This window comes from Bufo gargarizans, chromosome 5, assembly GCF_014858855.1.
Source record: "Bufo gargarizans isolate SCDJY-AF-19 chromosome 5, ASM1485885v1, whole genome shotgun sequence".
Taxonomy (NCBI): Eukaryota; Metazoa; Chordata; class Amphibia; order Anura; family Bufonidae; genus Bufo; species Bufo gargarizans.
The window spans coordinates 171366512-171378918 of record NC_058084.1 but is presented as its reverse complement, the minus strand read 5'-3'; the positions used below and the strand labels follow the sequence as shown (position 1 = coordinate 171378918).

Below are 12407 nucleotides of genomic sequence, written 5' to 3'. Positions count from 1 at the left end.
TTTTTTCATAGACACCAGTGCATTAGCATTGGTGTCTATGAGACTTACGCTATGTTCCTATGGAGCCCTGCCACTGGCAAGGTCTATATAGATATCAGACAAATATTTAGACAGCACTCCATGATAATGATGATAATAAGTTGTAATTTATTTCATATTATTTCAGCCGGAAACAGTGATACATCAGTTGCTTGCAACGTTTCGGGCTAACATACGCCCTTCATCAGGCACTAGTAGGACCAAAGCCTGTGTATAGCCGGCACGGTGAACAAGGTCTCTATAGATAACTATGTGCAGCAGCCTCAGATAATTCAGGAGGACCGAGTGCCCCGATCCTCGCTAGGGGATCAGTGTACGGCAAGGAATGTGTGTTTCCAATTTTTCGTGCTTACAGATGCCATAGTCAAATGTGAGGCGTTAAATGTCTGCGATCAGCATATCGACAATCGCATACATTAGCCATGGGTGTTTAAAACAGCAGGTATCCGGAGGCTATGGCACCCACTGGGTTTGTGAGCGGGTGCCATGTTTAAAGATCCAGCCTGTGCTGTCCATGTTCATAGACAGGGCTTGGTATTGCCACTTGTCCCTATTCAAGTCAATATATATTTTCTTTAATTGTCATACCTCTTAGGGATAATTCACACGTGCATGTGAAGCCTGTGCCCGTGCTGTGGACCGCAAATTGTGTTCCGCTAAGCACGAGCGCCTGCCATGTGGCAGCCACATAGGGATCGCGGCCCCAATTACTTGAATGGGTCTGCGATCCCTGCGTTTCGCAAAAAGATAGAGCTTGCTCTATCTTTTTGCGGTGCAGAAGCACGGAACGGAACCTCAGAAAGCACTCCGTAGTGTTCCGCGATTCCGTTCCACACCATTCCGTATCTCCGGATTTGTGGACCCATTGAAATGAATGGGTCCGGATCCGATGGCCACGGAACGGGACCCGTGTATTGCGGATCCGCAAATGCGGTCCGCAATACGGGCATGGGCTTCACACGGTCGTGTGAGTAAGCCCTTAGGCTGCATTCACATCACGTTTTTATCTTATGTTTAAGATATACAAAAAACTTATCAAATATGTTTAATGGATGACTCTGACGGATGCTGTTCAGTAGCCACTATAAAAAATGTATATATTAACGGCTTAACACATAATGTAATGTACTACACTTTTGCCTTTTTTCCCAATGTATATATTAAACAAAGGACAAAAACGTGATGTAAACGCAGCCTTTAAATACTGTATATAGCAAGTTAGTCAATACATTTATATCTAGTAAAACATTATTACCAGTTAGTAAATTGCTTTAAAACTGATATGCCCACTTATATGTAAAAGCTATATTTTCTTCTTCAAGTTTACAGATACATTAGTTTAGGCACCATGGAGCTATCCTTTAAATATGGAAATCTCTAAAAGCTGTATACTGTAGTTTTTGTGAACAGAATAGAAAAAAGTCACTATTACTGTATCATATAATACAATCATATAAGGTATTATATCATCTTAAATGACTAACATTATATGTCATCTAAAGACTGTTTAATATCTTTAAAGGGAACCTGTCATGTGGATATTTGATTATAATATAACTAATTATATACAATCATTAACTACTAAAAAGTGCCTTAGATGTATTCACTTACTGGTGTGACAGATGGTTACCTCATAATATACACACAAAGATGCCGCATGCCGCATGCTAATGAGCTGATTCGAGTCCAGCGTGATGTCGTTGAGTCCAGCGTATATTTAATTCAGGGCTATAGCCACTCCCCTGCCCACCTGCTGCTGATTCCTATGGAAACAAACTGTCACTCAGCAGCAGGTGGGTGGGGAGAGTCAGGAGCTCATGAATATTCATGACTCATCATTATCAGCTGGAGCTTTTCAATACAAGATGTTGACAGATTGACTGGGTCAATTAAAGAAAGTGACCCAGCATTTTGCTAAGCGAATCAGTCACTTATTTATGTTGCCCTTAGTTAGGACACCATAAAACTGGTGACAGGTTCCCTTTAATTAAAAAAAATCACAAAAGGCCGGAGCTTACTGTCTGGTTATTATAAAAATGAATTTTAACATGTGTACAGTTGTAAAATAATTTTGAAGGTTTATAAAGGTAAATAAAAAGCATTCTGTTGAATTTATGGAAATCTGACCTTTTCAAATTGACTGATAGGATACAGGTGTGGCAAATGATGTATGGTAGAGATTTCTAGATTAAACTATAAATATGATTTTGGCTCCCTAGAGCAATCGAAAATTCTTCAGGTGAAATGTGCAAAGGTAACTGGACAGTAGACAAGCTTTAAATTACAATGATGTAGGCAGCAATACTTTGAGTACATTCTATTTACACGCTTGGCAAACAAATATACAATCTTGTATTTACCTTCACTGAAATTTACTGTATGTGTTAATACTTAGATTTCTTTAATAAATCACAGTGTTTATACAATGCAACATCAAAACATGCATGTAAATTATGCTCTTATGGGATGTTATCAAGAGAATCTACACTCATTGACAAATAAAAGTAACATACCCAGGATAGAAATTTCAGATTGCTGCAAAACTCAGCATGCATGTCTCAAGCAGATATGTAAATGACTGGTGTGGTCTAATTGGACGGTGGGTCTTGCCACAAGAGGCCATAAAAGTGCTTCCTTCGCTGCCCTTCAAAACGGTTCTTAGAGGCCATTTTTGGGTTGTGTACCTCATGGTGAGAAATTGTTGACTAATGAATATGCCTCTAGGATGCATTTTTGGCCTGAGAGAAGCAGGATAGTTGTTTCAATGAATTTCCCACCATGTAGTTCCTTCTGACCTAGCTGTTAGAAGCTGTTGGGAGCAGTAGGTATATGAGGGCACACACGCGGTGAACAGACTGCACAAAGTCCAAACAGACCACCAGTAGAAAGGATCTGCCAAAAATCATGTGCAGCTCCCACAATTTCATTGTCCACTGTCTAGATGCAGTTGGCACCCTCATTACATACCCAAGTCCTTTCCAGGTGCTTAGCTGAAGGAAATTTGATATCACAGCACCCATTATGTGTCTTGCCATTGTCAGTCAGCCAGCCAGAACCACTTTCATTTGCAGTGGTATCATGAACAAGAAACCTGTACTACTATGGACTGGAACAGTATTGTCTTTAATGTTAAATCCAGTTTGGGATCCAAAAACAGTCAGGTTTGATTATAGCGGCCTCATGGTGAGTGTTTCAATCCTGCTATTGTGGGGAGCAACACACTGCCCAATTGCTGGTGTGATGACCTGGGAAGCCATCACATTTGACAGTTTGTCCCCCTAGTAGTGATACGAGTAGTGATATGTGCAGGAAGGACATCCTGCGGCCACATGTGTTGCCTCTCATGACAGGGCTTCCAACTGCCATTTTTCAGCAGGTTAATGCTTGCCCAATATACAACAAAGATTTCTCAAAAATGTCTGCCAGATTGCATCACTTCCTTGGCCTACCCAGTCATTAGAAATAAACATTTATAGAAATGAATCAAGAAAGAGAAAGGACATAAAGATCCAGAGTAGATCTTAGTTCACATCTACAACTGCATTAGAGGTGATCAGGATTTTTGCTTTGTAATAATATATATATATACTTAACCCTTAGGATACGAGAGCCGTATATGTACGGCGCAGAAATGCAGGACAGAAATCCCAGTGCAGTATAGGTACGGCACGCTGATCGGGCGGGTGCAGGAGCTGCGCCTGCCCAATCAGAGGCAGGGGTCTGGCTGTTACTGATAGCTGGACCCATGCTGTATGCTCCGACATTGGTGAAAACACCAATGCTGGCGCATTAACCCTTGCACAGCTGCATTCAACGCTAACCGCTGCACATGTGGTATCCTCACGTTTGCCAGTGTCCATGGAGTCCCCGCACTGCTGTGACAGGGACCCTATGGCAGGGAAGGTAGCCAGATGCCTTCCTTAGGCATCGTGGCTGCCTTCCGGGAGAGCCTGTGAGATCCAACCCATGCTCAAATTGATGTTTTTTTTTTACCATTTCAGGAAAAATTTATTTGTTAACATGAAGCACCAGGAAATTTGGCTTTGCAGTGAATCAAATTTGGGGGGAAATTCGGATCAAATTCTAGGTTGTTGACTTTGATTCGCTCATCACTAATTACAATGCCAAATTAGTTTTCACCAGAAAATCGATGATCTAAACTAAATATGGGCATGATTATAATGCATTTAATGTGTCCACAGCATAACATAGACTTAATAAATTTACTTTGTATTAACATGTGAGCATTTGGAAATTGTAAGTATTGCACTTTATTTAAAATTTTTAAATTAAAATGAAAAAACACTGGGAAATACATAAGCTGTGATTCAATTGGATTTTTTAAAGTTACTGCAGGTTACCTTTCCTTGTACTAGAATCCATTATCACTTGATAACAACAGCCTGGGTACATCTACAAATGCCACACTGTATTTACAATTATCAATTTACTATCCTTCTGGTTGTAAGTGCATGGATTACCATCCTGTGCATGGTTTTATTTAGCAAAATATCTTCTTACATGGAAAATATTTTATGAAATTTCTACAATACTAGAATGTGATGTTAAGCGTAATAAAGTGATTTTCTTAGAAATTTGAACACTTTGACTATGCAAAATATAGCTATAATAGATATGCAAAGCAATGGTTCAGTTTAGAAATCCAAATCCTTGACCAGAAGATAAGGCTAGACTTGGATTTCATGATTCCACTGCTTTGTTTTCATTTAATGCTTTCTTGATTGCAAATGAAACAAAAGCAATGAATAAATAAGATCAATGTCATATAAAATAAATCCTTTACATTCAAATGATGATTTTTAGAAGTAAAGCCTTTAGTGAATTATAGTCTGAATAGTGATTTTAAGAATCAAACTAGTGATATCATGCTTCCCTATATGTCATGCATGCCCACTGCTCTACTATTTGAAGTCCATATGTTTAATTTTTTCTTCCCAATAATTTTACATCAGCTTTACTTAAATGCAGATTTGCCAGTTAAATTATAGCGATAATAACATCAAATTGGCAACATAACAGTCATTTCATAGCACATTGGCGTAAGATAATTGGTTCACAGAGCACATTGCATGTTTTTACTTTAAAAATAAAAATACCATTTACAGTTTAAAATGCATCAAGATTTCCATCTCACTTCTCTTTTGATGAACAGAACGGTACTAGATCTTATTTGAGCAGCAGCAGCTTAGCAGATGTAACTTATAAGACATAAGCTAACTGAAACAGATGCCAACTACATTTAGACTAGACAATGCAGTTGCAATTTTATCCAAGTATCCTTGTGCTTTGAAATCTCGCAGCTTGCATGAATGGATCTGAGCAGGAACATGATTTTTCTCTCTGTCAAACATGAGTGCAATTTGTGGAGGGTGGGGTCTCCATCTTACTTTTAATTTCCTTGACATCGCTTTTCATGGAATTGCAGCCCATCTGACATTTAAATACTTGCTTATAAGCTTTTCGGAAATTTTCAGACAGAAAAGCATAGATGATAGGATTCACAGAAGAGTTACTATATGCAAGGCAATGGGCAGTTATTCTGAAGACGAAGGAGGCTTGAGTGAGAGGAAAACTTCCAAATTCCACCCAGAGATGGATCACATGATGGGGGAGCCATGATATTCCGAATACCACCACAACAACGAGGACTGTTTGCGCAGTCTACAAAACACAAATAATATAGTGAATTAATATTATGCATCACCACTAAGACCAACAATGCATTTTGGAAAACCCCAATGTCCTACTGTACATACAGTAGCTACTATTTTACTAGAGAAGAAAGAAGGCCAGCAGCACTCCAAAGGTATCAAAACAGCTTGTGGTTTATTCACCCAGAGTCAGCTTTTTTGATACTTTTGGAGTGCTGCTGGCCTTCTTTCTTCTCTACTACATTGGACCCAGGTGCTGGTCCATATTGGCCTGACCTGCACCCACTTTCTACAGTGTGCTGCATTCTCATTTTGCTAAAGTCTACTATTTTACGATATAGAAATACTATAATTTTCAATATCTAAAGATGCCTTTTCCTTTACTCATTCTAGTAAAACACAGGAAACCTGGGAACCAATATGCCATGCACTTAATAAAGTCACAGTTTTATAGTTATACTGACATTTATCATACAAAATACAGAGATAATTATTTGGTTAGACAGAAGAATGAAAGAATGACTTCATATATGTATATACATATCTGTAGTTGGGACACTTGCACAAATATTAAAGGGATTGGCCATTTTCTGAGTAGTGTTAACCAATGAGTTTGTAAGATAATTATATGGCACTTACTAATATAACCTTTGTTGAAACTCTGCACAATTTTCTCTATTTTATAAGGTATTTCCCTTGCTTGCCAAGTCTTTCTTGATGTCCACACAGAGGGACAGAGCAGATTGATATATAGTTTTATAGTTTTAGGGAAAAAGATTCAAAATAACTTTCCTGCTCTTCTTATGATTAGAATTAGAGATGAATGACGTATAAAAAAATTCAATTCAGCTGCTTTGCTGAACTTTAAAAAAATTACTTCATCACAAAGCGCATTTCTTTGTAAGTACCCCATCATTGTACCCCTCTGATGCTGCATTCATAGCTGATTGCAGCATCTGATATAAATAACGGAGTGTAGAATCTTATTTTTTCTTTTTTTAAATCCTTAATTACTTCATCCATTTGCTCACGATGAGCCGGCTGCCGTCATCTTGCTTGAAGATCTGGCACAAAATCTTATGTGGCCCGTGATGACATAATCATGCCGGCCTATTTGTCATCATATGTCACTGCGTATGGGATTTTGTGCAAGATCTTCAAGCAAGATGGCTGCAGGTGGCCCACTGTGAGCACATGGATGAGGTAAGTATGATTTTTTATTTTTTTTACACAATTTCAGGTAAAATCTATTCGCTACCACAAAGTACAAGGAAATTCCCCTTTGCAGCAAATCAAAATTATCCTGAAATTCAAAGTTTCACTCAAAGTCAACACTAATTAGAAGCTCAGTGGATGGTTTTACTTTGTGACTGACAATTATCCCTGCACACTCACACAGGAAAGGTTGCTAATAACTGTGTAGAACCACCCATCGGACTCCTAAGCATAAAAAGCAGATATTTAGAGGGATTCTCCAGGCTTTTAATATTGGATCAGTGGGGGTCCAACACCAAGCACCCCACCTATCAGCTGTATGAAGGGAAGGGAAGTGCAGTGCACGCATGCCTTCTCCCTTCTCACTTCCTGCTCATTGCTGCTATGTCTATAGCGAGCAGAAAAAGAGAAGGGAGCTGCCACATGTGCACAGCACAAGCCTTCCCTTCATACAGCTGATCACTGTGGATGCCAGGTGTCGGACCTCCGCCAATCTGATATTGATGAACTATCCTGAGGATTAAATGAATGTAATACATGTTATACATGATCTTTTTCCTACAGTGCTGTGGATCAATACTATCATTTTTTTCTTTATTAACTCATAATGTGAAGTAATTTTAATGAAAAGTTCAACATCTTGTTTGGATATTTAAAGTAGTGGGTAAAACAGTAATGTTGTATTGGAAATTGGGGCCAATATAATTGAGGAATCCAGAATGGCAAAACCAGTCAGGTGTACCGTACCTTGGGATTCCTGCTACAATACCATTTTTATGCTTACATCATTTATGTTTACATCCACGTTTTAATTATGTGAGTATAACAATGTGCTTAAAGCAATCCATAAGGATCTGCCCGATGGTGTGATTCCAAGTGATTGCAAGGTGAACTCAAGGCACATAAGCAAGAAAATGGACATCCAGGGTAAATCACTGAGGATCTTTTGACCTAACAGCTGTAAGGATGGCATCTTAATCCCTTCAATAATTTGGACGTAACTGTACTTCCAAATCACCAGTAATTAAATCATTTGGAACGTACAGTCACGTCCAAACTGCTTACCGGGGCTGTGACACTATAAAGTGTCACAGCCCCAGAGTCTCCACTCTCCCAGAAAGCAGAGACACCAGCGGAAGCTGGCAAAGGACCAGAGTGGTCCCTTGCCAGCAAGCGCTCCGATTGGTTAGTCTCTACAGACTAACCAACCAGAGCACTTTACAGTGAAAATGACGGTCTCAGGCTGTAATCTCCATGTTGTAAGACCCCCACTGTGCTCCCAGTGCTCATTATTATATTTCCCCCAATATGCCCCTCGTATGCCCCCAAATATGGCCAATGGCTAATGTCCCCCAGATGCCCCCTCTGCTCCTCTGTTCACTGCCGGCTCTGATGGCAGTGACTCAGAAATGGTGGCTCAACTTACAGCTGACACTGCTGTTACAGCCGAAAATGATGCTGGCACCGATCTCGGCCATTTAACCCTATAGATGCCACAGTCAGTAGCCAACCACGTCATCCATGGAGTTGAGAAAGAGGGAGCACCCTCTCTCTTCCATCGGGCCACTGCTGCTGCGATGGCAGCGGCCGTGATGGTTGCCTTGACAATCGGATGCCTTACAAAAGCGTCCGGGCTGCCATGTGCCTAAGGCTGATCAGACCCTGAGAGTCTGATCAGTCTTAGGCCTCTTTCAGATGACCATATGACTCTTTAAGTGTTTTGCGGTCTGTTTTTCATGGATCCGTTGTTCCTTTTTTTGTTTCATTTGTGTATCCATTTTATGTTCTGTTTTTCCATATGGCATATACAGTAATTGTATTAAAAAAAAAATTGGGCTGGGCATAACATTTTCAATAGATGGTTCAGCAAAAATAGAACGGATACGAAAGATATACGGATGCATTTCCGTATGTGTTCCATTTTTTTGCGGACCAATTGACTTCAATGGAGCCACGGAACGTGATTTGCAGGGAATAATAGGTCATGTTTAGGGATGAGCGAACCCGAACTGTATAGTTCGGGTTCGTACCGAATTTTGGGGTGTCCGTGACACGGACCCGAACCCGGACATTTTCGTAAAAGTCCGGGTTCGGGTTCGGTGTTCGTCGCTTTCTTCGCGCTTTTGTGACGCTTTCTTGGCGCTTTTTGAAAGGCTGCAAAGCAGCCAATCAACAAGCGTCATACTACTTGCCCCAAGAGGCCATCACAGCCATGCCTACTATTGGCATGGCTGTGATTGGCCAGAGCACCATGTGACCCAGCCTCTATTTAAGCTGGAGTCACATAGCGCCGCCCGTCACTCTGCTCTGATTAGCGTAGGGAGAGGTTGCGGCTGCGACAGTAGGGCGAGATTAGGCAGATTAACTCCTCCAAAGGACTTGATTAACTGATCGATCTGCAGCTGTGGATCATTGAGCTGCTGATCCTCAATTGCTCACTGTTTTTAGGCTGCACAGACCGTTTGTCAGTCTCATTTTTCTGGGGTGATCGGCGGCCATTTTGTGTCTTGTGGTGCGCCAGCACAAGCTGCGACCAAGTGCATTTAACCCTCAATGGTGTGGTTGTTTTTTGGCTAAAGCCTACATCAGGGTGAAGCTGTCACACCAAGTGCATTTAACCAGCAATAGTCTGTTCATTTTTTGGCCATATCCCAGTCTAATTCTGTCACTAAATCCATACCGGTCACCCAGCGCCTAAATACTAGGCCTCAAATTTATATCCAGCTAAATCTGTCCCTAGTGCTGTAGCTGGGCGAGTTATTTAGTGTCCGTTCAAGCACATTTCTTGTTCTGGGTTGAAATACAATTCCCAATTTAGCAATTTCATAATTTAGTGGTTCCTGCTATATCAGAGCTCTTTGAAATCTATCCCAAAAAGGGTATATAATATTGAAGGTGCACATAGGGTCATTCAGAGTAACTTCACACACACCCGCTACTGTGTATTTCCAAGTCTAATTCTGTCACTAAATCCATACCGGTGACCCAGCGCCTAAATACTAGGCCTCAAATTTAATTCCCTCTAAATCTCTCGTTACCCACCGCTGTACTGTTGTTGCTGGGCAAGATATTTAGTGTCCGTCAAAGCACATTTTTTGTTCTGGGTTGAAGTACAATTCCCAATTTAGCAATTTCATAATTTAGTGGTTTCTGCTATATCAGAGCTATTTGAAATCTATCCCAAAAAGGGTATATAATATTGAAGGTGCACATAGGGTCATTCAGAATAACTTCACACACACCCGCTACTGTGTATTTCCAAGTCTAATTCTGTCACTAAACCCATACCTGTCACCCAGCGCCTAAATACTAGGCCTCAAATTTAAATCCCTCTAAATCTCTCGTTACCGTTGTCCTGTTGTAGCTGGGAAAGTTATTTAGTGCCCGTCAAAGCACATTTTTTGTTCTGGGTTGAAGTACAATTCCCAATTTAGCAATTTCATAATTTAGTGGTTCCTGCTATATCAGAGCTATTTGAAATCTATCCCAAAAAGGGTATATAATATTGAAGGTGCACATAGGGTCATTCAGAATAACTTCACACACACCCGCTACTGTGTATTTCCAAGTCTAATTCTGTCACTAAATCCATACCGGTGACCCAGCGCCTAAATACTAGGCCTCAAATTTAATTCCCTCTAAATCTCTCGTTACCCACCGCTGTACTGTTGTTGCTGGGCAAGATATTTAGTGTCCGTCAAAGCACATTTTTTGTTCTGGGTTGAAGTACAATTCCCAATTTAGCAATTTCATAATTTAGTGGTTTCTGCTATATCAGAGCTATTTGAAATCTATCCCAAAAAGGGTATATAATATTGAAGGTGCACATAGGGTCATTCAGAATAACTTCACACACACCCGCTACTGTGTATTTCCAAGTCTAATTCTGTCACTAAACCCATACCTGTCACCCAGCGCCTAAATACTAGGCCTCAAATTTAAATCCCTCTAAATCTCTCGTTACCGTTGTCCTGTTGTAGCTGGGAAAGTTATTTAGTGCCCGTCAAAGCACATTTTTTGTTCTGGGTTGAAGTACAATTCCCAATTTAGCAATTTCATAATTTAGTGGTTCCTGCTATATCAGAGCTATTTGAAATCTATCCCAAAAAGGGTATATAATATTGAAGGTGCACATAGGGTCATTCAGAATAACTTCACACACACCCGCTACTGTGTATTTCCAAGTCTAATTCTGTCACTAAATCCATACCGGTGACCCAGCGCCTAAATACTAGGCCTCAAATTTAATTCCCTCTAAATCTCTCGTTACCCACCGCTGTACTGTTGTTGCTGGGCAAGATATTTAGTGTCCGTCAAAGCACATTTTTTGTTCTGGGTTGAAGTACAATTCCCAATTTAGCAATTTCATAATTTAGTGGTTTCTGCTATATCAGAGCTATTTGAAATCTATCCCTAAAAGGGTATATAATATTGAAGGTGCACATAGGGTCATTCAGAATAACTTCACACACACCCGCTACTGTGTATTTCCAAGTCTAATTCTGTCACTAAATCCATACCGGTGACCCAGCGCCTAAATACTAGGCCTCAAATTTAATTCCCTCTAAATCTCTCGTTACCCACCGTTGTACTGTTGTTGCTGGGCAAGATATTTAGTGTCCGTCAAAGCACATTTTTTGTTCTGGGTTGAAGTACAATTCCCAATTTAGCAATTTCATAATTTAGTGGTTTCTGCTATATCAGAGCTATTTGAAATCTATCCCTAAAAGGGTATATAATATTCAAGGTGCACATTGGGTCATTCAGAATAACTTCACACACACACGCTTCTGTGCATTTCCAAGTCTAATTCTGTCACTAAATCCATACCGGTCACCCAGCGCCTAAATACTAGGCCTCAAATTTATATCCCGCTGAATTTGAATACAATACATTGGGCCAAATAATATATTTGTTGTTGTGGTGAACCATAACAATGAGAAAAACATCTAGTAAGGGACGCGGACGTGGACATGGTCGTGGTGGTGTTAGTGGACCCTCTGGTGCTGGGAGAGGACGTGGCCGTTCTGCCACATCCACACGTCCTAGTGTACCAACTACCTCAGGTCCCAGTAGCCGCCAGAATTTACAGCGATATATGGTGGGGCCCAATGCCGTTCTAAGGATGGTAAGGCCTGAGCAGGTACAGGCATTAGTCAATTGGGTGGCCGACAGTGGATCCAGCACGTTCACATTATCTCCCACCCAGTCTTCTGCAGAAAGCGCACAGATGGCGCCTGAAAACCAACCCCATCAGTCTGTCACATCACCCCCATGCATACCAGGGAAACTGTCTCAGCCTCAAGTTATGCAGCAGTCTCTTATGCTGTTTGAAGACTCCGCTGGCAGGGTTTCCCAAGGGCATCCACCTAGCCCTTCCCCAGCGGTGAAAGACATAGAATGCACTGACGCACAACCACTTATGTTTCCTGATGATGAGGACATGGGAATACCACCTCAGCATGTCTCTGATGATGACGA

The 12407-nt window shown here is 40.8% G+C and overlaps 1 protein-coding gene across 1 annotated transcript in view; it reads right to left on the bottom strand.

The window, feature by feature from the left end:
• Nucleotides 1-4275: 4275 nt before the first annotated feature.
• GALR1 (galanin receptor 1) overlaps nucleotides 4276-12407 on the bottom strand; it is a 473677-nt gene continuing 465545 nt past the window's right edge. Inside the window, exon 3 of the mRNA XM_044294931.1 lies at nucleotides 4276-5721. Within this exon, the coding sequence (XP_044150866.1) occupies nucleotides 5404-5721 (318 nt within the window). The 3' untranslated portion in view covers nucleotides 4276-5403. The remainder of the gene's footprint in view (nucleotides 5722-12407) is intronic.